This window comes from Oncorhynchus mykiss, chromosome 8 (assembly GCF_013265735.2).
Source record: "Oncorhynchus mykiss isolate Arlee chromosome 8, USDA_OmykA_1.1, whole genome shotgun sequence".
Classification (NCBI taxonomy): Eukaryota; Metazoa; Chordata; class Actinopteri; order Salmoniformes; family Salmonidae; genus Oncorhynchus; species Oncorhynchus mykiss.
Window position 1 is genome coordinate 63,127,805 of NC_048572.1, and position 27,087 is coordinate 63,154,891.

At 42.2% G+C, this 27,087-nt stretch overlaps 1 protein-coding gene across 2 annotated transcripts in view; it reads left to right on the forward strand.

Moving 5' to 3' along the window:
• LOC110530311 (tenascin-R) overlaps positions 1 to 27,087 on the forward strand; it is a 127,660-nt gene that overhangs the window by 68,281 nt on the left and 32,292 nt on the right. Inside the window, exons 2-8 of one of the 2 annotated variants that reach the window (XM_021613243.2) lie at positions 6,183 to 6,790; positions 10,680 to 11,156; positions 18,396 to 18,659; positions 19,826 to 19,941; positions 22,395 to 22,545; positions 25,828 to 26,097; positions 26,544 to 26,747. In XM_021613243.2, the coding sequence (XP_021468918.2) occupies positions 6,241 to 6,790; positions 10,680 to 11,156; positions 18,396 to 18,659; positions 19,826 to 19,941; positions 22,395 to 22,545; positions 25,828 to 26,097; positions 26,544 to 26,747 (2,032 nt within the window). In that variant the 5' untranslated portion in view covers positions 6,183 to 6,240. The remainder of the gene's footprint in view (positions 1 to 6,182; positions 6,791 to 10,679; positions 11,157 to 18,395; positions 18,660 to 19,825; positions 19,942 to 22,394; positions 22,546 to 25,827; positions 26,098 to 26,543; positions 26,748 to 27,087) is intronic. The other variant, XM_021613244.2, reaches the window with a different exon arrangement.

The following is a 27,087-nucleotide window of genomic DNA, read 5'->3' on the forward strand; positions in this document are numbered from 1 at the left end:
ATCATAGCGGCATGAACAAAGTGAGTCTTCAGCAGCATTTAAATGGACTGTGCCTGAGTCCCAAATGGCACCATATTCCCTATATACTATGAGCCCTGCACTAAGTAGGGTGCCATTTGGGATCCAGGCTGTGTTATGCTTTACTGTCTCTCCATTAAACAGGGAACCATTTGGTTGGTCATTATTCATGTTGTACCCCCTGAGCCCTCTGTATCTGCTGCAGCAGCTGGTCCCACAGCCTCTCCTCTGACAGATAGGAACAATGATAGCAGCTCAGAATTATGTTCTTGATCTGTATCTTGTCTACCTTTTATCAAAGCACTAGGTAACATTCTTGCAGATAGCATATTTTAGCAGATGGCATGTTTCTTTCATTGCAATATAAGCCAAAATGTGACTTCTTGCTCACTCTGCACTATTGAGGCTACTGAGGAGTGACGGGGTACTTATTTTATTCAGAAATATTGCATTTCCCTTGTAATTTGCAGAGAAGAAACTTCTCCAAATATTTCTTTGTTAAGCTGTATTTATTTTTTAAACAATGTGATCAGGTAGTAATGGCACGCGTCCTTATGTGAAAAAGGCCTGAGGACTGAGGAGTAATGGAGATCTTCAAACCTTTTAGGTCGCAGGTACTGAAAATGAGCAGTGGCCAATGATCCTGAAAGACAAGGCATTTTGCCAAGTGCTACTGGAGTAATGATAATTGAATCGGAATGTTGCAATACAGAGATTTACAAGGTAGAGAGGGGCAGAGCGCCTGTGGAGGCTGGCTACTGGTACAGTGTGCATGTCGGGATGTTTGCACATTAACCTGTACAAATAGGGGTTACCAATTCACTTCCCAGGGCCTGGCTGGGCCTGTCTGGGCCTCTCTGTGGTGCGGCTAGCTAGAGCCTGCCCGAGCTCTGTAGCAACCCAGCTCACCCAGCTCCATCAGTGATTCAGCACCGTACACACAGACACCTCTTTATTCAGCAGTTCAGGTCTGGACCGATATACTGTGTGAAATAAAGGAGGACAGCTAGAGAGATTTCAAGAGAAAGATGGAGTTAAACAGACGCTAGGAGAATAGGGAGCAGCAGAATCGCAGCATCCCTCTGGTGCTATGCCCCCCCCATGTTTTCCATTATGACACAGGACATTGGGTATGAAGTGACTCTGACAGTTAGTATACTGTAGATTATTCTGGAAAGCCCTAGTACAGTATGTTTAACAGGAAGTTTGACCTACTGACGGATCCAGGTAGTCACTAGTCCCCCAAGGCTCACTTGTCTTTGTAGAGAGAAAGTCCTCTACGGGACCTACAGTATATAAACACAATGTTCAGTACTGGGAGGAATAGAGAGGAGAAGGGAGAAGTGAGGAGTAGGGAGGAGAAGTGAGGAGTAGGGGAGAGAAGGGAGGAGTATGGAGGAGAATAGAGGAGATGTTAAAAGGCTTTAGGCCTCTTTTCCAGATAAGCTGAGTTTATAAAGATATGCAGATATGCCTCAGAGTTACAACAAGGATGCTCTTCCCTGAGGGCGCCGGGAGACACTGTGATCTAGCATGGCACATGGGAGGTTAGGAACATCAATGGTGCTCTCATATATAATGCAGCAGGTGGTGTAATAGCTTGTGTAACCCCTCTTTAAGAACCACTCAGGGTAATGTCAGCTGAATGAGAAATGAAAGCAGATCGAAAGGAGAGCAAAGTGTTGAATAGAACATTTTTACAAAAACTTCTATTCCCAATAGATGTCAGATGAAATATTAACTCCTCAAGGAATGATTTGCCTTTCTTTGATGTTGATTAGAGGTAGCCTAGTAACATTATTTATTTCTAACAATGATCTTGTCCTGGCGTTGTGCTGTATCCCAGCCTTTGTATTCCTTAAAACCTGAAGGCTTGAAGTGTGCTGTGCCTGAATTTGAGAGCAATCCATCTTTGTGCCTTTTTGTCTAATATAAAACCTTACTGCAGGTCATTCAGAAGGTCACTCATCATTACACACTGAAAGTATGCTACTGCAACATCTCCGCTATCTCCTTAATAGAGCATGAGTAGGGCATCTACAGATTGAATGCTTAGCAGAAAAATAGGATTGTGCGTTATGTTAGGGAAAGGTTAATGTATTTTTTGACCTACTCTAGCAGTAACACTATGTAGCTTTCAGCATCTTAAACCTACACTGTCTTTTTATCCTGCTGTATGACCCTCATTGATGAGCTCATTAGACAGTAAATACACTCAAGAGTCAGAGTAATAGGCCAATTTAACAAAAAACACAAGAACAGCTCAGGGTTTTGATTATATTTACTGTTGAACAGACACTGATGTAGGTTTCCATTTGCATCATAAACATTCATCCTATATGAACACTTATGAAAACAATGGCGCTACATGTGAAATTTCACTGTTAATACACTGTTACACAGGTATGACAACAACTAACGGAATTCTCAATTTGCAAATGTCCAGACATGCTATTCCACATGAGCTTTTATCATACATGCTCCTCGTCCTGACATTTCAATCAAGCCAGCCAGTCTACTATCTGTTCTCAGTGAGAATTAAGGTGAAAAGTGCTATTGGCCGTCAACAGAGAGGAGTTATTGCATGGTTCGGCTTGATGGTAATGTTATGTTAATACCAAGGTGAAAGCAAATGCTGTTGATATAAAGGGAGACTCTGTATATTTGTTATTGGAATGGCTGCTTAAAATGTGTGACAACATTTGTGTTTTCATTAATGCCTGTGATGATACTCAGCTTGTGTTCCTCTACGATATGTGGTGAGGAGTGGTGAGGAGTCCTCTACTGTATAGACTCTCTCTAGTCATCCCTCTTCACTGTATTCACTGCAACTTTATGAGAAAAGTCATCTTTTTAAACCTCTCTCTACATCATTAAGACAAAACCTGATTCTGTGCATAATTGGAGCATTTTTCATATCTTCTCTTGTATCATCTCCAGCCTGCGCCATAAAAAGAAGGCTTTGGATGGAAGGGATATTCAGCTTTATGACTATAGTCTCTGAAAGAACAGAAGTTAAGGGGGAATGTATATGGCGAAGAACAAAACCCAAGGTTTTACCCAAGGTTTTTTGCTTTTGGGTGTACAATGAATTTGAAATGGCTTTCTTTGTGAATTATCTGCCTGCCCACATCATGTTCAGAAATAGACACTTATTGCTTGTCAATGGCATCCCAAAGCTGCAGATGCTTACTGAGTGTCCTGTCAGAGGGTTTTGTCAGAGGGGTATACCCAAATGTGTATGTGTAAAGTACAATTCGTAAATGTTTTATATTGAAGCAGCCAGTTTTCTAGGGTTCGTGATCATCAACTTTGAACAGAATTGCTTTATGCCTCAGTGAGTTTTTGATCATGCCAGCTAGCAGGGGGTCGGCCCGGGAGAACCAATTCACATTCAATTTCCCAAGAAAATGACCCGTTTCAATAAAACTGACACTATTGTTCACTGGTCATCTTAGCAGGTACACTACTCATTTTTATACTACTAGTCATTACAGGGTATAGCTTAAAATGGCAATGTGCCATAGTAGCCCCAAACTAATTTCATGACTTGTCAACGTGCTCCCAGCTCCCATAATGCCTCCTCACTTCCACCCGTTCAGCGGTAGGCGGCCCAAAGGACGGATTGTGAGCCTCTACGCCGTCAGTTCTCATTACGGTCAAGTCAGGAGGATGACCAATAAGTGCATCCAGGGCAGAAATGTGTGTTAAAACACCTTGCCCTTGAACAAGAAATTGAAATAGTCGTTGCTGTTGCCCCCGAGCCTTTGATCCTCATCCTCCTCTTTGTCGCTTCTAATTGAGAGCCGTCCTAATTGAGGCCCGACAACAGGCCTTGATAAAACACATCTGTCTCCAAACACTGTGGCCCCATTGCAATTGCAGAAACCTAAAAGCCTGAGGAAAACGTCCTATGAATATCGAATCTCTATCCAACTTCAACAAATGCAGCCCATAGTCTCAATGCCCCTGATTCCTGAGCTGGAGCGCAGGGCAATGGGGGCATGTTGGTGTATCTCCGTTGCTGTGGCATAGAGGAGCAGACCCATTATACAAGTCCCTGTGTGTGTGGTTGAGAGTGAGTCAGAGAGCCATTCCGGGCCATCAATTGAATATGTCATTTTGACTTTAGGACTGCATGTACCACGTTTTCACTTTAATCAAAGGGACCCTGCACTACTTAATGAGTGTGAAAATAATGTTCCAGTTGGGGTTGTCCATTGGATTTCTTTCTCATCTTTCTGGTTCTCATTTATTTGGTGGATTTGCTGGTTAAATGGCTTGCGTCGTGTCAAACGGGATCTTTTCGCATGAGGAGAGGAACATTTCCCCATTCTCTACAGGTGGGGGGAGGTTTAACAATGTACCCGTTCCCAAGGCCAAAGCCGTATATATAAAGGTATAGCAGGCAAGCCTGTTATGTTACAGTACGTCACACAGCATATTTGAACATGCAGGATCTCCCAATCCCTGGATGACTTACACAGCTCTTTAGTTGTATAATGACTATTTCAGTTCAGCATCAGCACACATGCACCACATCTGTTGTGTGCTCTCACCTTGAGATTGTAGCGTGGTCATAAGTAACCTTCAAAGATGTGTAGTAAAGACAAATAACCAAAGATCATACCTGTGGTTGGTTTCAAAGAAGTAGTCAAGGGGAATTGCCCTGATTTGTGATACATAACAAGGAAATAACATGAAAGGTTGACTTCCCTTTCACTTCACAACGGGGCATTCGTCAACAACAAAAAATAACAAGACAATTTTCAGTATCTGTCACATCGTGTATGTAGGTGACAGGGAAGTCAAGCTCAGGAGAATCAAAACTGGGTATAAATTGAGTATTTAAATAACTTAAAACACAAACTCCAAAACCAAAGTCCGTAATAAAATAAATGTAGGTACAAGAACCCGACGCGAACCAATCCATAAAACATGAACATAATAATAAACAATCTCTGACAAGGACATGAGGGGAAACAGAGGGTTAAATACACAACATATAATGAATGGGATTGGAACCAGGTGTGTAAGAACACCAGACAAAACCAATGGAAAATGAAACATAGATCAATGATGGCTAGAAGACCGGTGACGTCGATCGCCGAGCACCACCCGAACAAGGAGAGGCATCGACTTCGGCAGAAGTCCTGAAAGTACCGGTTGATACCCCAATACACACTGAAATGGAGAAAGGTTAGTGGAGGAGTGGCGGAGCGAGTTCTTGGCCATCTCTGTCCAGGGCACGAACGCCGCCCACTCCCCCGGCCGGTCCTGGCAATAAGACCTCAGAAACCTACCCACATCCTGGTTAACTCTCTCTACCTGCCCATTACTCTCGGGGTGAAAACCTGAGGTAAGGCTGACCGAGACCCCCAGACGTTCCATGAACGCCTTCCAGACCCTTGACGTAAATTGGGGACCCCGATCAGACACTATATCCTCAGGCACCCCGTAGGGCACCCCGTAGTGCCGGAAGACGTGTGTAAACAGGGCCGTAGGGAGACCGGGCAAAGGGAGGAGACGATAGGACTTCGGGCAGAAGTCGTTACAGTTTCAGATACAAACTTTTGAAAAGGCTGCATGTATTCAGCCTCTGTAGGCTTCTTGGCATGCTGTGTATGACCTCCTACAGATACATCTTTGAGACATAACCTTACATACTGTCCTGATTTGTGTCCTCGTACAAAGTCATTTTTTCTCCATGAACTGATATATACGTATAGTGTACGTCTCACATTTTTATTCTGCTGATTGAGCTTTGAGAAAATCCCTCCATCTAGTCTAACAGAGATGGAAAAATGTAATCGCAGATAATCACTTTCTGACCACAGGCTTTTCTAGACAGGAATCAGTCCCTCAATGTGATTCATTCTGTAGTTTGTTCCTGTCCTCAAGCCCAGTTGCTGAAGAGAGAGGATTACAGTGGAAAGAAAAATCACTAAAGCCAGGCTCTATTGAATCCATATCAACGTGTTCTATGTGCTCAATATTTCAACATCCCTCCCCTGTGAGAAATAACACATATTTGGTGTTGTGTGCAGAAATACGTATATTTAAGGATCCGAAAAACATCCCATAAGCATCCAGTTGTTTTCCAAGGCAATTATTCTTTCACAATAGATCAAATACTCTTTTCCATTTCTCTCTCTCCTCTATAGATCCTATCAGAAGTCTGCCGGAAGTTACTGTGGTGTCAGGAGAGCCCTAGCTAGGCCCATGGTTCTAACGCCGTGGTGTTTCACCATGGCCCCTGCACGTGGCTGGCTGCTGGGCCTGGCTCTGGCTTTACTCCTTCTGGGGTCCCAGCCTGCTCCATCCCTATCCGGTGAGGAGCAGAAGCTGGTCCGGACCACCAGGGTCAGACGACAGGCCCCTCCAGGTGGCCCCACCAGCCCACTTAACAACCAGACAGTCAAGGAGCAGCCCATGGTCTTCAACCATGTGTACAACATCAATGTTCCCCTGGAGTCTCTGTGCTCTGTGGATCTTGAATCAGCAGCGGCTCCACCCAGTCAGGCCTCCAGGGGAGCAATGTCCAGTGGGGGTGGGGAGGACCCCACAGAGTTCACAGAGCAGACAGTGGACACAGACAGCCAGGTCACCTTCACCCACCGCATCAACATCCCCAAACAGGCCTGTGCCTGTCCCGCAGCCAACAGCATGCAGCAGCTGGCCACCCGCATCGAGATGCTGGAGAGAGAGGTGTCGCTGCTCAGAGTCCAGTGCAGCTCTGGCAACTGTGGCTGTGAGGAGAGTTCAGCCATGGGTAAGTAGGGAATAATAGTACAGCTTGACACTGTTATTAGAGTTACTGTACCCTGGTCATAGGCTACTTTGAGGCCAATGTGGAATGTTAGGTTTTTATTTATTCAGTTACTGAGCATCTTGGTTCAAGTAGATAGCACAAGGATATAAAGCCTGGGGGTTTGCGATTTGTTATTTTATTTGGATCCTCATTAGCTGTTCTAAAAGCAGCGGATACTTTTCCTGGGGTCCACACAACACATAAAACATGACACAATAGACAACATCAATAGACAAGAAGAGCTCAAGGACAGAGCTACATTAATCTAAAAGAAGAGTGTAGAAATGATAAAGGTCCTGTAATCACAAAATACTAAGACAGAGAGACCTATAATATATGCCTACATTCAGTCATATACAGTATATCAATTTCATTATTGCATACAGTACCAGTCAAAAGTTTAGACACCTACTCATTTCAGGGTTTTTCTTTATTTTTTAAATATTTTCTACATTGTAGAATAACAGTGAAGACATCAACATTTTGAAATAACACAAACAGTATGGAATCATGTACTAACCAAAAAAGTCTAAATATACTTGAGATTTGAGATTCTTTAAAGTAGCCACCCTTCGCCTTGATGACAGCTTTGCACACTCTTAGCATTCTCTCAACCAGCTGCATGAGGTAGTCAGCTGGAATGCATTTAAATTAACAGGTGTGCTGTCGTGGTGATTTCCTGTATTACTAAACATTGAGATGGCAAACCACACACAAGTCAGAGTTATATTATAGTCCATCTTTAATTATATGAGTTTCACCTTAGCCCTTTTTGACTCTCAGATCAATTCAGTGTCTATAAAATAATTATCTGAGAGTGCTTACAAAACAGTTCTTAGTGTCATTTATAGCCAAGACACACCAATCTCAACTCACATGACGAAACCCAGATCTCAGGAACAGTTCACAAATAACCTTTTACTTGAAAGAGGAGTATCCAATAGCTAGCTAGCATTAGCTATAAATTATCGTTCAGTTCGGTCTCCTAAAAGAAGTTCTTATCTTGTTCATGGTACAACATAGTACCAAACCATTACCTCATACAATGGCATATATCAATTGTCAATTCTAGATACTCCCATCTCAAATACACCCCCCCCCCCCCCCCTGGACAAGATCAGAAAAGACAGTGAGCCTCTTAGGTCATGTACTAGATCAAGATAAAGGCAACCTCAGAGGGGACATACAATAGTTCCAGACACTGCCATAATCCTCCCCCCAATGGGAAAAGTAGGGAGTGACTGGTGTACAGACATTGTGGAGCCCTTCACATGGTTTGACAGATACATTGACATATGAAGACAAGCCTGACATCTCCCCTCTCTGGGCCCCAAGTGACTAAGCCCTAGCAGAGAAGGGATAACTGCAAACTGCCAACAGTATTATTCAAAAGAAGACATCCCAATGACAAATATCTCACACAAGCATTATTATGTAAATTAAACATCCTATTTATCAATGTTACCTAACTAATTCTGATTCAGCCACGACAGTGCCTTGTTAAAAGTTAATTTGGGGAATTTCTTTCCTTCTTAATGCATTTGAGCCTGTCAGTTGTGTTGTGACAAGGTAGGGGAGGTATACAGAAGATAGTCCTATTTGGAAAAAGACCAAGTGGAAAAAGTCCATATTATGGCAAGAATAGCTCCAATAATAATAAGAGAATTGCTTGGGCCAAGAAACACGATCAATGGGCATTAGACCGGTTGAAATCTGCCCTTGGTCTGACGAGTCCAAATGTGAGATTTTTGGTTCTAACCGCTGTGTCTTTGTGAGACGCAGAGTAGGTTAACGGATGATCTCCACATGTGTGATTCCCACCTTGAAAGATGGAGGAGGACGTGTGATGGTGTGGGGGTGCTTTGCTTCTGACACTGTCTGTGATTTATTTAGAATTCAAGGCACACTTAACCAGCATGGCAACCCCAGCAATCTGCAGAGATACACCTTCCCATCTGGTTTGCTCTTAGTGGGAATTTGATTTTCAACAGGACAACAATCCAAAATACACCTCCAGGCTGTGTAAGGGCTATTTTAGCTAGGAGAGTGATGGAGTGCTGCATCAGATGACCTGGCCTCCACAATCACCCAACCTCAACCCAATTGACATGGTTTGGGATGAGTTGGACCGTAGGGTGAAGGAAAAGCAGCCAACAAGTACTCAGCTTATGTGGGAACTCCTTCAAGACTGTTGGAAAAGCATTCCAGGTGAAGCTGGTTGAGGGAATTCCAAGAGTGTGCAAAGCTGTCATTATATATCACATATCACATATAACATTGTTTAACACTTTTTTGGTTACTATATGATTCCATATATGTTATTTCATAGTTATAATGTCATCACAATTATTATACCATGTAGAAAATAGCTAAAATAAAGAAAAACCCTTGAATGAGTAGGTGTGTCCAAACTTTTAACTGGTACTTTACATACATATCAATTGACATAGGCTATACATACAAGTTATTTAGGTCAGATAGCGGAGGGGCATCCTGCCGTGAAGTGTTGTTTAAAAAGAAAAGTTTGCAAATCCGACTGTTTGCTTGTGTAATTGGAAATGGGAGTTCCATGTAACCACGACTCTATGAAATTCTGTGTGTTGCCTTAAATTTGTTTTGGACTTGATGACTGTGAAAACACCCCTGGTGGTATGTCAGTTCAGTCACATCATTTCTACATGTCCAACATGTCTGCTAATCAGATGTGCAGCCTGGCGTATTTTCCACTCCCTTTGCCTCATTTTTCTCAACAAAACAGTTTTTGAATTCCTTATCTATCCAGGGGTCTTAACAGTTAACAGTCACCCTACAAACAGTAATGAGTCATTAGCACGTTCCTGGGACGTCACAAAATGGTCACCTAAAGTCGTCAGAACGTTGCCATGGTCCCCTGGATGTTTTTGTCTAGATCCCATTTTGTCCCAGGGACATCACCTGGTGGTTAGAAAGATATTTTCCAGGTTGGGGCATATTGAAAAGGCAGTATCAAGTGATTATATCAAATGTTGTTGTTGATAAAAGAGTGTACCACTTACCTTAAAACCCACATACCATTACTTTACGTATAATGGTTTGGGACACCTGGGACCATTAGGTGACAAAAACCTCCAGGGGACACAATGTGCCAAGAATGCTCAGGAGACCTTCGGGGGACCATGACACAAAGTCCAAAGAACATCGTAAAAACATATTGGGGGATGTCCCCGGGACAACCGGGAACTGACAAAACAGCAAGAATGTTCAAGGGACCATCACACATCGTCCAAATGAATGTCTTAAAAAGGTCCCCGGGACAAACAGGGAACTATAAAAAGGTCCCCCAGAGAATGTTCCCTTCGCACCATCACGTGGGACCATCACGTGACATCTGAAAGACTAGTAAAATTAAAGTCTTGAGAACGTCCTAATAAGGTCCTGACATGGTCCTGACAGGGAACTAGACAAAGGTCCCCCAGGGAACATTCCCTTGGGACCATCAAGCAACGTTCTTAGAATGTTTAAGAACGTCAATGGGATGACGTCGCACCAAAACCATTAAGGGACCTTATAGAAACATCACCGAAAGTCCTCAGGACTTTGTCTGAAAATCTTGTACACTATTTTAGGCACAGCCTTTGAAACACTGGCTTTTCTAGATATAGCCACTATATTATGATCACTACATACAATGGGTGTGAACACAGCTTGAGAACAAAGTTATACAGCGTTTCTAAGGTTCATAGGTTTATTTTACACTGTTACACTGTTAAGGTTTTTCAAAATGTACACTGTTACAACAGACGATGTTAGCATTAGTAAACAATACAGTATATTTAGTGATGTGATTTTGAGTCTTTCTTTCTTCCTCTAGGTCGCTTGGACTTCATCCCCCAGTGCAGTGGCCACGGCAGCTTCAACATGGAACTGTGTGGCTGTGTGTGTGAGTACAGCTGGACGGGCAAGAACTGCTCTGAGCCACGCTGCCCAGACGACTGCTCTGGACAGGGAGAGTGTATGGAGGGCGAGTGTGTCTGTGACCGCGACTTCGGAGGGGACAACTGCTCGGAGCCCCGCTGCCCTGCGGACTGCTCCGGTCGAGGGCTGTGCATGGACGGGGAGTGTATATGTGAGGAGAATTTCACTGGAGAGGACTGTACGCTTGGTCGCTGCCTCAATGACTGCTCTGACCAGGGCCTGTGCACCAATGGGACCTGCCAGTGTCGCCCGGGATATGTGGGAGAAGACTGCTCTCTGGCCTACTGCGCCAACAACTGTAGTCAGAAGGGCATCTGTAAGGAGGGCTTCTGTGCCTGCCAAGAGGGCTTCGCTGGAGACGACTGCTCTTTAGGTGAGAGAAAGGGAACAACAGGAAAACACAGTAGCTCCTCTGAGAGGATTATTTACCTTATACTTTTTGCCATTGTTGTTTCGTAGGTTGGATATATGGGTGGATATTTGGTTATATGAGACAAGCATTAGCCTAATATGCTGACTAGAACGGGCACACGTGTGAGTCCGCTTGCATGTTGATTTTGTCTATCCACACCAGACACGATCAGGACACGCATGTTGAAATATCAAAACAAACTCTGAATCATCTATATTAATTTGGTGACAGGTCGAATATTCACAGAGGTTATGGTAAGAAGTTGTCTCAGTCTGCATTTGGTTCTTTGGGGATATCTAAGCCTGCGTATCTGCCAAATATTTCCAAGAATTATGTTTTTACAGATAATAGCAATATTCTCCATGCAATAGCAGCTGAATCGACAGATCTTGCCCTACAAAACAGTAGTCAAACACCTCTTGCAGCCCCTCTGTATTTCAAATAGTAGCTATAAAATTGGTGATGGCTTGCTGTGTAACAGCATTCATTTGTCAAAAGTCACATTAACTGAAGCTGAGGCAATATCTGAATCACACTAGCCTGGATTCACAGCTAATTCTCAGGAAAAGGCTGCTGATTCACACTGGCGTAACGCAGTTTCTCCCACCCTTCCCCATATCCCGGTGTGCCAGTACTGATTCCTCCTTTTGCTATAGACATCTGTCATCTCACAAGTGAAACGAAAAAGAGCCTATACTACCTATACTCTCCCTCATTTTCAGCAGAACCTGCTGGAGCTAAAATTGCTTATTTCTTTGCAATTAGAGATAAAATAGCAGAGGCGCGTGTGGGAGAGGTTGCGGAATGCAAAAAGAGGCCATTCAATTACCAGCGCTTTTTCACGACTCATAGGTTGGCCTGCATTGTAAGTGTTTCATATTATCAAAGTAGAAAAATCAGGATATGGTTTTGTAGCCCCATTTTCTCTTACTATGAAAATAATGAGACGATGGAATTTAAATTAGGCATTTGGCGATGTGAAAATGTAAAAACAAAGCAGCTGCATTCACATGATGAGTTTACCTATCATAGAATGCTAATTGCCTTAACATCACTATCATTCAAAATTCTAGTCATTATGACTCCACCACTTTGCTAAAATGTCTCACATTGGAAATGATTATGCATGACTAAAAGGTTTTCACAGTTGTTTTTAACCCCCCAAAACAAATGTACTGTTGAAGTCGAAAGTTTACATAAACAAGGTTTAATGACTCCAACCTAAGTGGTTCAGCCACTCCACAAATTTCTTGTTAACAAACTATAGTTTTGGCAAGTCGGTCAGGACACCTACTTTGTGCGTGAAAAGTAATTTTTCAAACAATTGCTTACAGACAGATTATTTAACTAATATAATTCACTGTATCACAAATCCAGTGGGTCAAAAGTTTACATACACTAAGTTGACTGTGCCTTCAAACAGCTTGGAAAATTCCAGAAAATTATGTCATGGCTTTAGAAGCTTCTGGCTAATTTACATAATTTGAGTCAATTGGATGTGTACCTGTGGATGTATTTCAAGGCCTACCTTCAAACTAGTGCCTCTTTGCTTGACATCATAGGAAAATCAAAAGAAATCAGCCAAGACCTCAGAACAAAAATTATAGACCTCCACAAGTCTGGTTCATTCTTGGGAGCCATTTCCAAACACCTGAAGGTACCACGTTCATCTGTACAAACAATAGTACGCAAGTACAAACACCATGGGACCACGCAGCCGTCATACCGCTCAGGAAGGAGACGCGTTCTGTCTCCTAGAGATGAACATACTTTGGTGCAAAAAGTGGAAATCAATCCGAAAACAACAGCAAAGGACCTTGTGAAGATGCTGGAGGAAACAGGTACAAAGTATATCCACAGTAAAACGAGTCCTATATCGACATAACCTGAAAGGCCGCTCAGCAAGGAAGAAGCCACTGCTCCAAAACCACCATAAAAAAGCCAGACTATGGTTTGCAACTGCACATGGGGACAAAGATCCAACTTTTTGTAGAAATTTCCTCTGGTCTAATGAAACAAAAATAGAACTGTTTGGCCATAATGACCATTGTTATTTTTGTAGGAAAAAGGGGGAGGCTTGCAAGCCGAAGAACATCATCCCAACCGTGAAGCACGGGGGTGTCAACATCATGATGTCGGGGTGCTTTGCTGCAGGAGGGACTGGTGCACTTCACAAAATAGATGGTATCATTAGGTAGGAAAATGATGGGGATATATTGAAGCTACATTTCAAGACATCAGTCAGGAAGTTAAAGATTGGTCACAAATGGGTCTTTCAAATGGACAATGACCCTAAGCATACTTCCAAAGTTGTGGCAAAATGGCTTAAGGACAACAAAGTCAAGGTATTGGAGTGGCCATCACAAGCTCTGACCTCAATCCTATAGAAAATGTGTGAGATGAACTGAAAAAGCATGTGCGAACAAGGAGGCCTACAAATCCGACTCAGTTATACCAGCTCTGTCAGGAGGAATGGGCCAAAATTCACCCAACTTATTGTGGGAAGCTTGTGGAAGGGTAACTGAAACGTTTGACCCAAGTTAAACAATTTAAAGGCAATGCTACCAAATACTGATTGAGTGTATGTAAACTTCTGACCCACTGGGAATGTGATGAAAGAAATAAAAGCTGAAATAAATCATTCTCTCTACTATTATTCTGAAATGTCTCATTCTTAAAATAAAGTGGTGATCCTAACTGACCTAAGACATGGAATTTTTATTAGGATTAAATGTCAGGAATTGTTAAGAACTGAGTTTAAATGTATTTGGCTAAAGTGTATGTAAACTTCCGACTTCAACTGTTCCTAATGCAAATGGTTTTGCAGTTTGTGCCAGAGAAATACTGTACAGGAGCTCTCACTAGTAGTCAGGTGGTTGCATGTGAGCCTGTCAATCCTGTCACCTCCTCTTGTTAACAGAGTTGTTCACTGACTGACAGACATTTTCAGCCAGAGAGAACACATCAATGACCTTGCCTTTCCAGAATGCCCCACAGAAATAGAACCAACAATTTTGACTTCAAACATTCTTTGACAAAACCTACACTTTCAACTTTCATACAGTAGCTCAGCTGCATTAAATAGACAATTGATTTTTCTACTCAGTCTTCATGACACCTGCATTTTGTATCACCCTTTTCCATTATTGCTCAACTGAACTGAGTGATGGAAGAGAATATGAATTTGGAATCGATAGCTCAATCCACCAGAGGTAGAAGTAGCTTTGCTTACCCTCCTCGGGAGACACACGTCTTCACTGTGTCCTCATTAATGTATTCACTCCAAAAAGCATAGCTAACTTCAATGTTGTGTCATTTTTAGGATAACCTCATTACAGCAGTTTAAACAATGCAAATATCTTCCATAATGTTGTGTAATTCAATGACCTTTGGCCTATTTAGAATTTCTGATAAACAGTCCCAAAACACTAAACTCTAATTACGCTTTCATAAGTCATTCGCTGCCCTGTAAAAAGAAGATCAGTCAAACAGCGAGTCTGTTTGCTGTGGGCAATAATAAGTGAAATGGAAAACAGTGGAAAACAGTGGTGTGATGTGGTACTCAGCTGTGCTGTGGGGCATTGGCCTCATCATGCCAGAGTCCTGACCCTCCTGACCCTCAGTGTAGCGCAGTGCAGCGGTACAATGGTTCATTCCCCTCCTCCCTCTGCTGACCCATCCAAATCAAATCAAATCAAATTGTATTTGTCACATGCAGTGAATACAACAGGTGTAGACTTTACTGTGAAATGCTTACTTGCGAGCCCTTTCCCAACAATGTAGAGTTAAAAAGGTAGAACATTTTGCTAAATAAAAAAAGGAAATAGTAACACAATAAAATAACAATAAAGAGGCTATATACAAGGAGTTCTAATACCTCGTCAATATGCAGGGGTACGAGGTAGTTAAGGTAATTGAGGTAATATATCCATGTAGGTAGGGGTAAAAGTGACTAGGCAATCAGGATAGATAAAAAACAGAGTAGCAGCAGCGTGGGTGAAGAGTGTGAAAGAGTGTGAAACTGTGTGTGTGCGCGCCTGCGTGTGTGTGTGGGGCGTTAATATATATGTGTGTGTGTATGTGTATGTGTTTGGTGTGTGTGAGTATATGTAGTGTTTGTATGTGTGTTTTGGAGTATCAGTGTAGTATGTGTAAGTGGGTGAGTAGAGTCCAGTGAGTGTGCATAGAGCCAGTGCATGGGGGTCAATGCAAATTGTCCCGATAGCCATTTGTTTAACTGTTTAGCAGTCTTGTGGCTTGGGGGGTAAAAGCTGTTCTCTGTGATTAATGAGAGGCAGCTATACTGTAGGCTTAGTACTGGAGGGAGGGTCTGGCCTGTCTCAAAGACTGTGTCATAGTATTCATAGCTGATTTTGAAAATGCCTTTGAGAAAGTATGACTAGAATTTATATAAAAATGCCTAATTTTGGAGAATAGTAACCCAGTTGTAAAATAGTAAATAATGACTACTTCTCAGACAGTACTGTCAAGGGGAGTGAAGCAAGGTTGTCCACTGTCAGCATATATATTTATTATGGCCATCAAGGTGTTATCTATTCAAATTTTATCCAACAATAATATCAAGAGGTTAGAAATACAGGGCTTAAAAACAAAAGGTTGTCATTGTACACTGACTACATGTTTTCTTTTTCATTCGCAATTTGGGTCCCTGCACAGCCTCATAGAGGATCTAGATAATTGATCTAACCTCTCTGGATAACAACCTAACTATGATAAGTGTACCATATTACGTATTGGATCGATACTGTGTAGTTTATCAATAAAATGGTCTGATGGTGAAGTGGACATACTCAGTATTAATTTCCAGAAAGAAAGAAACAATCTCACTACTATACATTTCAATAGAAAGTTAGAACTTGTTGCCATGGAAAAGTAAAAACCTGTCTATTTGTGGAAAAATCACCCTTATTAATTTAGTCATATCCCATTTTACCTATTTACTTATGGCTCGGCCTTAAATTATATGTGCAAAAAATATGAAATACTCTCCAGAATATACAGTGCATTCGGAAAGTTTTCAGACCCCTTGACTTTTTTCACATTTTGTTATCTTACAGCCTTATTATGAAACATATTAAATCTACACACAATACCTCATAATTACAAAGCAAAAAGAGGTATTTAGAATTCTTTGCATATGTAGAAACAGAAATATCACATTTACAGAAGTATTCAGACCCTTTACTCAGTATTTTGTTGAAGCACCTTTGGCAGCACTGGGAGAGCATCCTGACCAGTTGCATCACCACCTGGTATGGAAACTGCTCGGCATCCGACCATAAGGCACTACAGACGGTAGTGCGTACGGCCCAATACATCACTGGGGCCAAGCTTCCTGCCATCCAGGACCTATATACTAGGCGGTGTCAAAGGAAAGACCAAAAAAATGTCAAAGACTCCAGTCACCCAAGTCATAAATTATTTTCTCTGCTGCCGCATGGCAAGCGGTGCCAAAGTCTAAGTCCAAAAGGCTCCTAAACAGCTTCTACCCCCCTTCTGAACAATTAATCAAATGGCCACCCAGACTATTTACATTGACACTGTGTTTTTACACTGCTGCTACTCGCTGTTGATTATCTATGCATAGTCACTTTACCCATGCCTACATGTACAAATTACCTCGACTAACCTGTACCCCCGCATATTGACTCGGTACAGCTACATATATATATATAGCCTTGTTATTGTTATTTTATTGTGTTACTTAAAAAAAAAAAAACTTTATTTATATATACATATATATTTTCTTAACTCTATTTCTTGAACTGCATTGTTGGTTAAGGGCTTATACGTAAGCATTTTCCGAAGCATTTCGGTAAGGTTGCCACACCTGTTGTATTCGGTGTGACAAATATAATTTGATTTGATTTAAATCTGTAGAAACTATGAGAATGAAAAGGTTCAGAACTTTTGTGAAACATTACAGCACAGTTGAAAAATATATGGCATTTAGTAATCACTGGATGGTTTTCAGAACTAGATGGAAGGGGCTGAGTGTAGCTGAAGGGTGGGACTAAAAAGAAGGAAAAAAAGTAGTATATATGTATAGTATGTATACGCTGGAAGTAGAAGCCTAAGTATTGTCCATTAGTTTACTCCAATTAATTGAGGGGTATTAGGGTTAGGAAAATATATAAATACAGATATATATGTATATGGGCGATTGTAAATTACATTCATAGAACCCACAATCTGTCGGCAAAATTAAAGCTGATCTACCCCCTAAAAAAAATGTCAAATACAATAGTAAGACTGCATCTCAAATGGCATCCTATTCCCTTTATAGTTCACTACTTTTAACCAGAGCTCTATGGGACTTGGTCAAAAAGCAGTGCATTACAATTGACAATAAGGTGCCATTTGGGATGTACCCAAAGCTCTTCAGAAGAAACGTTGCTCTAAGCATGGAGACTCTCTTCATTCTGTTAGAAGGCTTAGTTAAAGTGCTCACTCCCTATACCCCATATCAATCACCTTACTACTGGTTCACTTTCTTGTGTCTTACTTAAGACTGAATCTGGTCCATGCGATAAATCTTCCTAAGTGATGCCGCAGGACTTCTCCTCCTCACTCCAGGGTCAGTCTCGAGGAGGAGGCAGGCTCGGCTCCATCTGTCGTGTGCGTGTGGAAGTAACTCAAACTCTTTCTTGAGTCCCTCAACGGCTCCCCTAGGAGGGCTTAATGCTCCACCACCACCACCACTGAGCCCAATCTACAGAGGAAAGTCCCACACCACTAGTTGTCTTCAGGACAAGATCTGTTACTCACTCTCTCTGATTGAGCTGTAAACTTACACACTCCTGTTTATGCAGGGCTTCATTTGCATTCTACACTCAAACCCTCTCAGGCTTATGGCATGGCTCTGTCCCAGTTGCCCCCAAGAATATCAATCCCTTCCACGAATCCACTCTCATATACAAGCTTAGTTGTGGTAGTGGCACCACTGGGGTATTGTAAGTTAAAATGTTGCATCTGCATTTTGGGTCACTTTGGGTGATTTCAACACACATTTGGCAGTCAAGTGCACATCAGAATGTGTTGTTTATACAGTACATGTGGGACCTAAGAGAAAATAAGTAAGTCAGTCTTCACCTGCTACAGTAGGTGCAATATAATGCATGGAAGTTCAAGTTTGCAAGGTTTTGATTTCATACTATGCACACAACATTTCATCTACAGTGGCTCCGGATCTGAACCTGCGTGTGCGGGGAGTGACAGAGCGTACTATTGACCTGGAGTGGGAGGGGTCGGTGTTGATGACAGACTACCTAGTCACCTACGTGGCCACCAGCCCAGGTGGGGTCCAGCTGGAGATCAGGGTCCCTGGGAACACCACCACCTGCAGTATTCCAGACCTGGAGCCTGGCATCGAGTACAATATCAACGTCTACGCTGTGCTCAACAACATCATCAGTGTTCCTGCCAATGCTCAGGTGTCAACCTGTGAGTACAACAGGCAGCCATTTTCTATTTCTATTTTATTTGGGACCTCTGCTTAAGTCCTCCACAAGGTCCATTTTTTTCTGCTTAGGTTTCCTTTCAGGTGTCAACCTGAGTACTACAACATACAGACAACCACTTTCAACTTATCACACTTCTTCTTTTACAGGAAAGTGGTCTTAGAAGGTTTATTGTACCATCACAGACCGGGGAGCGATTTTTGATTTGAGTTGATTTATTAGGATCCCCATTAGCCAACACCAAGGTCAGAACACTTGAAACTTTTGTACTATGGACACTATGGAAAAAAAAAGCTACTTGCCAGAATTGAATCATGTCACGTAAATTTACCTACAAACAAAACAACCATTGTTATACTGTATACACTAGGCAACTTGTCCTCACCATTGAAATCTGGGCACTTAGGTTTTCCACAACAACAACGCAAAAACTCACCCGTACTTTCACAGACAAGTTTTGAGAAAAGTCCTGGAAGGAGGAGGCCCATCTTTGCCAACAGGATGTGATTAGACTCTTGCCACCTGCTGGGTATAAATGCCAGATTGGCAAATTGCTGCAGGCTCTCAGTTTCCAGTCAATATTTCTCAGACATATGCAGAACTCTCACTCAGGCCCAGAATAGAACATGTTTATACAGTAAACATTCAATTATCTGTCACGGACTGATTGGGCCTTTGCTAAAAAATTACAACTCTCATCAGCAGGCAACACTCCTGGTTCTGATATTATCACTAATTTTGAAATTATCAAGTAAATAGAGACAGGAGTATGTTCATGCAATTATGCTCAAGTTTTTTCTCTCTCTCCCTATAATATAATTATTAAGCTTTGAACAGTTAATTTTTTTCAAAGTTATTTTATGTTTCATATGACTGATCTGGACATGTTGTGTTTTCATTATGTGTTTATACCTCAAAGATGACCTAATGAAGAAACATTTTATATAGGGACCATGTAAACAATTACTGTATTAAACCGTTTGTTCAAAAGTAATGGATGTGCACCTGCTGCCTGGCCTGTTGTAGTCCACTAAGAAAGAAACTCCCTTTCCCCCTGCCCCTACGCATGGAAAGCTCTGTAGTAAAAAGGGAGATTTATTGAGCATACAGAAGATGGAGGCCTATAATACAGCTCTCCTTGCCTCAAAGATCTCTCAAATCCAGACGGTTTAGTCTTCAAATCCATCACAGAGACGGCCGTGGAGGTGCAGTGGCAACCGTTCTACTACTCGTTTGATGGCTGGGAAATAAGCTTCATTCCAAAGGTAAGGTTTCACCAACAGAGAGGAGAGATATTTATTCAATACTGGCCACATCGTTAAACATTTGAATGAATGAATGTTGTTACAGTGTAGACATATTGTTACATACATTTGTTACATTTAACAGATGCCCTTATCCAGAGTGACTTACAGGAACAATTGGCTACCTGCCACCCTATCTCTAGGATCCCCGACCATGCAGATAATCTTTCTGCCTAGGGATTGGTGGAAAACTGGTTTGAATTTGAACAAAACAGAAGTTTGTATAAAACATTCATCAAAACCATAGAAATGTTGACATCAACCTTACCTACGGTATTTCTGCAAGAAAAATGTTTTCAAGAACAGCTTCCCCATAGAGATGAAAGAATTCAGGTTTGGCGATGTTCTGGGAAGAGCAGTGTGGCACTGTACACAGCAGTGTGGCACTGTACACAGCAGTGTGGCACTGTACACAGCAGTGTGGCACTGTACACAGCAGTGTGGCACTGTACACAGCAGTGTGGCACGGTACACAGCAGTGTGGCACTGTACACAGCAGTGTGGCACTGTACACAGCAGTGTGCTGAACAACAACAACAACAAACACACAGTACAATAAAACCTGTCATTTTCAACTCAGTCTGCTTACATCACAGGAGAGTTCCTTTTGAAATAGCAACATTATATTACTATATTTATTACTACAACATTATATTGCAACATTATATTATATTTTTGATATGATCCATGGTTAGATTTTTACTCTTGGGATGGTAGAAATGGTGGAACATTTGGGGAGGGGATTGATTTTTTACCCTTCAACTTAAAGTACCAAATTAGATGATGGATTGCCCAAGGCTTATTGACGATTAGGTGGATCAGCAAGCAGGAGACATTTTCAAACCCATAGCCATATTAGCCACAGGTTCAAAGTTAGGAGAGCTTTCCCTTTAATTCCCTCTATAAACACCAGGTACTCGTATCCTCAGTCCCTCTCTCTATAATTGACTTTCTCCTTTAGGTGTTCCTAGCTAGGAGGATAGAAGTTTGGCTGGGCTCAAGGACTTAAAGCTGGGGCTTTTAGATGAAAAGCATAAATGCCATGGAAACAAACTCGGGAAAGCTCTTTTGGAGGTGACAGACTATGAATACAAAGCGACATGGGAGTATTTGGGTCACAGTGCACTTTAATCTACATCATTGGGTGTGAGGCTGCCTACTACAGTAGACTCTGCTAGCTAGCTCCTTCTCCATAAGGGGTCTGAGTTCAAACTCAACGTCGTCACTTAGAAATCACATTAGAAGTCAGAGTCTCAACCCCTCTGGATTTAATCCAAAAGAAAAGATTAACAATAACGTAATGGATGTGAGCATAAAAGTGGCGGCTGGGGACAAACAAGAGTTCACAGTGCCAAAAGCACAAAGAGATGAGAGCTCGCCCACTGAGTCACCCCACACCAACAGCCGTTATCTGAGACAAAGTGACCCTGGAATTAATATATTCACAGTTTTTTTTACCCAATATTATCATACCAATGCTTTATTTTTTACCTTTATTTTACCAGGCAAGTCAGTTAAGAACAAATTCTTGTTTTCAATGACGGCCTAGGAACAGTGGGTTAACTTCCTGTTCAGGGGCAGAACAACAGATTTGTACCTTGTCAGCTCGGGGATTTGAACTTGCAACCTTCCGGTTACTAGTCCAATGCTCTAACCAGCAGATAGCCTAGCTGTTCAACCGTTGGGCCAGTAACCGAAAAATCAACACATTGCACTGCACCTATCAATCATCATCCTGTCAATCAAACATTGCGCACATCGCCCTTTTTACTAAGTCATTTAGCACAGAACTCTTAACAAGACCTGGAGATTAACCACCAAAAGAACAACCAACGCAAGCAGAATTTATCATAAAGCCAATCACAATATCATATTTATAGATGCCATAACTTGGTGCCCGTCAGAGCAGTAAGGGTTGAGTTTTATTCAGATCCTTCCTCTGCATAAACATCTGTCTGGGGGAGTAGCTCACATGGAACCATGCATCACTCCTCCATCAACAGCAGGTGGGATTGTTAACCTGTGTATGTATGAGAGGACCAGGGCCAGATTACCGAACAGGCACGCAGGGCACCTTTTGTGGGGGAGGTTGGGGCTCCCCCTGGAGAATGGGGGCTCTCAGATAGCATATGATAGAAAAATGTGTAGAACTGCAGTAAATTGTATTTAAAACTGTCAGTGCCCCAAATGCAGTAGTCTGTCCCAGGAGAGGAGCCCAAGTGAAGCCTGAAAGTGTGTCCCAAATTGCACCCTGTTCCCTTTCTAGTGCAGACATTTTTACCAGAGCCTTATTGACCCTGGTCAAAAGTAGTGGACTATATAGGGAATAGGGTTCCATTTGGAAACCATACTGTATATAACAAGAGGAGCCCAAGTGAAGCCAGAGGGTTCTGCCTGTCTGTGTTCTCTGACAGGACAATGATGGAGGGATGACAGCCCAGCTGCCCAGCACCATTACTTCATTCCACCAGACAGGTCTGAGACCAGGGGAGGAGTACACCGTCAACCTGGTAGCTCTCAGGGACCAGGGCCGCAGCCAGCCCGTATCCGCCATCGTCACCACATGTATGTATGGTTTCGTCGGTGATCCCATAAACCTCACAAAGCCATCATTATCAAACTTCTATCTATCTACTATTATACATAAACATTTTGTTGTATAAATATCCTTACTTGTGGGTGTTTGAGTGCTTAGACCTGTGGACGTCTCATTGTATGGCATCCACATTAGGAAGTCCCATAGGCTAAACCCTGTGACACTGAAAATTAGTCTCTTTGCCTCTCATATGTTGTCTCTATATGTTCCGGTATCCCCACCCCATACCCTGTTCTCACCATGTGACAGTCTTTAGGCTAATCCGTGTAGCTGAGACAAAGACCACTCAAGATGGGGGAACTCACACATACAAATCTCACACACACCACATGCATCACACAGCTGAGACTAACTGAAAATGTCACCTTGACGAATGGCTTGGTCTGCCAGCAATTATGCACTTTATGTAAACTTCACCCAGGAATTCCTCAGAGTGACACTTCCAGACAGTAGGAATAGATTCAATTGAACGTTTCCATAACAATTCAAAATATGTGTCCGCAGTGAAAACTCCATTCATTTTCCAACCCTGGCCCACTGTCAGTTGTAATTAAGTAGGCATTCATAATTCATGAGCATTCACACATTTTTCAACATATCCACCCGCAGATACCTTATTGGATAAATAAAGACACATTTGAAGTCACTCAATTATTTCTGGGTGTAAAGATTTAGCCATCCTTCTTTGAGGAAAGAAAAAAAAGACAACAATATCAAACTTCTGGTGAGGGAATGAGGGAATTCATTCTTGGCCAAGAATCTTGAAACCCCTTGTGCAATCTTCAAGGAAACATCATACGCTCTTTTCTGTCAGGTTTGCAGCAGGAAGAGTTTCGAGGTCAGGTACAGTAGGTGTTCCAGGTGTTAATGTTTGGGTCAGAAGCATGGGAGAGGTTTAGCTTCGTTACAAGGTCTGTTGAAGCAGCAGATGTTCCCTGCTGCAGCCTCAGTGAGAAACAAGTTAATTATATGGAAAGCCAATTAGCACACTCTGAGAGACATGTGACTAATCAGACATGTGACTGATCCCCACTCTGACATTGTTCCCTCCCAGAATGACAATGCTATGAAATAAGTGTTCTGTTCAGTAGATCTACACTGCAGCAAATGTTCCTCCACCTCCAATACTGTTTTTTTTTAATGCTGATATAGCCAACAGCATAATGTGTTTTTTCCCCCAGACGTAATCTAATTATTGTTGGATCCACACAATTGACATGGGGACAATATGATTATTGGGTGTATTTTCAGTACCTATTTCTATAACGCCCCAAGTCTCTTGTGTTGTTTTACATGGTCAGCAATTAATTAACTGCATTCACTGCCAACACCTTCATTTTACCTTTCTAAATGTGATTCAAATTTCAGAAAGGCACTCACATGGTATATCTGGTATGTCTTCTTGCAGGTGCATAGGAACAAAGCGATAATTTCAAAGAAAAGTGAAAACTGCTCTTCCTAGTATCACTTTCTTTTAAGCTTACATTTCTAAATGTGCAAATCCGTGTTTTTGTATCAATTCTGGTGCTGTTTGGTACACAACTAGACATGACTACCTCATGTCATGTTAGTATGAATTGTACATACAGTACCAATCAAAAGGTTGCACACACCTACTCATTCAAGGGTTTTTCTTTATTTTAACTATTTTCTACCTTGTAGAAAAATTGTGAAAACATCAAAACTATGAAGTAACACATATGGAATCATGTGGTAAACCAAAAAGTGTTTTCAAATCGAAATATATTTCATATTTGACATTCTTCAAAGTAGCCACCCTTTGCCTTGATGACAGCTTTGCACACTCTTGGCATTCTCTCAACCAGCTTCACCAGGAATGCTTTTCAAACAGTCTTGAAGGAGTTCCCACATCTGCTGAGCATTTGTTGGGTGCTTTTCCTTCACTCTGCAGTCCAACTCATCCCAAACCATCTCAATTGGGTTGAGGTCGGGTGATTGTGGAGGCCAGGTCATCTGATGGAGCACTTCATCACTCTCCTTCCTGGTCAAATAGCCTTTACACAGCCTGGAGGTGTGTTGGGTTATTGTCATGTTGAAAAACAAATGATAGTCCCACTAAGCGCAAACCAGATGGGATGGGGTATCGCTGCAGAATGCTGTGGTAGACACGCTGGTTAAGTGTGCCTTGAATTCTAAATCAATCACAGACAGTACCACCAGCAAGCACCCCCATACCATCACACCTCAACCTCCACCATGCTTCACGGAGGGAACCACACGTGCAGAAATCCTCCGTTCACCTACTCTGCGTCTCACAAAGACACAGCGGTTGGAACCAAAAATCTCAAATTTGGACTCATCAGACCAACGACAGATTTCCACCGGTCTAATGTCCATTGATCATGTTTCTTGGCCCAATCAAGTCTCTTATTCTTATTGGTGTTCTTTAGTAGTGATTTCTTTGCAGCAATTTGACCATGAAGATCTGATTCATGCTGTCTCCTTTGAACAGTTGATGTTGAGATGTGTCTGTTACTTAAACTCTGTGAAGCATTTATTTGGGCTGCAATTTCTGAGACTGGTAACTCTAATGAACTTATCCTCTGCAGCAGTGGTAACTCTGGGTCTTCCTTTCCTGTGATGGTCCTCATGAGAGACAGTTTCATCATAGCACTTGATGGTTTTTGCGACTGCACTTGAAGAAACTTTAAAAGCTCTTGACATTTTCCGGATTGACTGATCTTCATGTCTTAATGTAATGATGGACTGTCGTTTCTCTTTGCTTATTTGAGCTGTTGTTGCCATAATATGGACCTGGTCTTTTACCAAATAGTGCTATCTTCTGTATACCACCCCTACCTTGTCATGATACAACTGATTGGCTCAAACACATTAAGAAGGAAAGAGAAATCACAAATTAACGTTTAACAAGGCATACCTGTTAATTGAAATGCATTCCAGGTGACTACCTCATGAAGCTGGTTGAGAGAATGCCAAGAGTGTGCAATGCTGTCATCAAGGCAAATGGTGGCTACTTTGAAGAATCTCAAACATAAAATCTATTTTGATTTGTTTAATAATTTTTGGTTTTCTACATTATTCCATGTGTTAATCCGAAGTGTTCATGTCTTCACTATTATTATTATTCAATGTAGAAAATCATAAAAATAAAGAAAAACCCTGAAATGAATAGGTGTCCAAACTTCTGACTGGTACTGTATGCTAACTACCCATATGGATCTCTTGATCATGAGCCCTGTCTCCATATTTATCTATGCTATCCCTTACAGTGATTGATGGGCCGACTCAGCTGATAGTGCGTGACGTCTCGGACACAGTGGCCTTCGTGGAGTGGACCAATCCCAAGGCTAAGATCGACCAGATAGTACTGCGTTATGGCCTGGTGGGGGGGGGCGGGCCTAAGACCACCTTCCGTCTGCAGCCCACCCTCAGCCAGTACTCCCTGCAGGTGCTGAGACCAGGCTCGCGTTACGAGGTGTCCATCAGTGGTGTTCGCAAGGGCAATGAGAGTGGAACCATCTCCACAGAATTCAGTACCGGTGAGGACCGTCAAAAACAGCTGGACCATACAACAGCTGCTCATTGTGCATGCCATGTTTGATGGATTAAGTGTATTTCATGTGAACACAAACAGCACTTTATACATAACTCTGCATTCTTCAAATATACTGTACTATTTGTTAAGCTCTTTACATTTTCACAATGTCTTCCATTACAAATACATTAAAGAATGCCAAACATGTAGGCCTACTGGCATGCTTTTTAAATATGTATTCATGGCAGAAACAATACCAGTCATAGCCATCTAAATAAGTGTAGCTTTGAATGTAATATTTTAAAATCTATTATTATCTATAATTATTTTTTTATTATTTTTTTCTATGGTCATATTATCATGTTTTACTATCTGACTGACTGATGAAACTGCATGTGGAAACCATGTCCAACTTCTGATGATTGGTCTCAGTGGCCCCAACATTGTCAGTTCTGTTGTTCCTCTCAGAGATCGACGCACCCAAGAACCTGCAGGTGCTGTCCAAGGCCTCCACTACCCTGGAGCTAGAATGGGACAACAGCGAGGTGGAAGTAGAGGGGTACCAGGTGGTCTACAGCACCCTGGCAGGGGACCGGTATGATAAGGTCATCGTTCCACGCAATGATGGACCCACCAGCAGAACCACACTCACTGGTGGGGATAACTTTAGTTCATGTTACACCTCTGTTTTTAGGACATATAATATAATGTGGGGCCTCCGAAGTTGCAGAGTGGTCTAAGTGCTGAGGCACGACTACAGCCTCGGGTTCAATCCCAAGCTGTGTCACAACCGGTCATGACCGAGAGCCCCATGGGGCGGCACATAATTGGCCCAGCGTTGTCTGGGTTAGGGGAGGGTTAGTCCGTGGGCCATTTCCTTGGCTCATTGTGCTCTAGCGACCCCTTGTGGCGGGCTGGGTGCCTGCAAGCTGACCACGCTTGGGAGTTGGATGGTGTTTCCTTTGACACATTGGTGCAGCTGGCTTCCGGATTA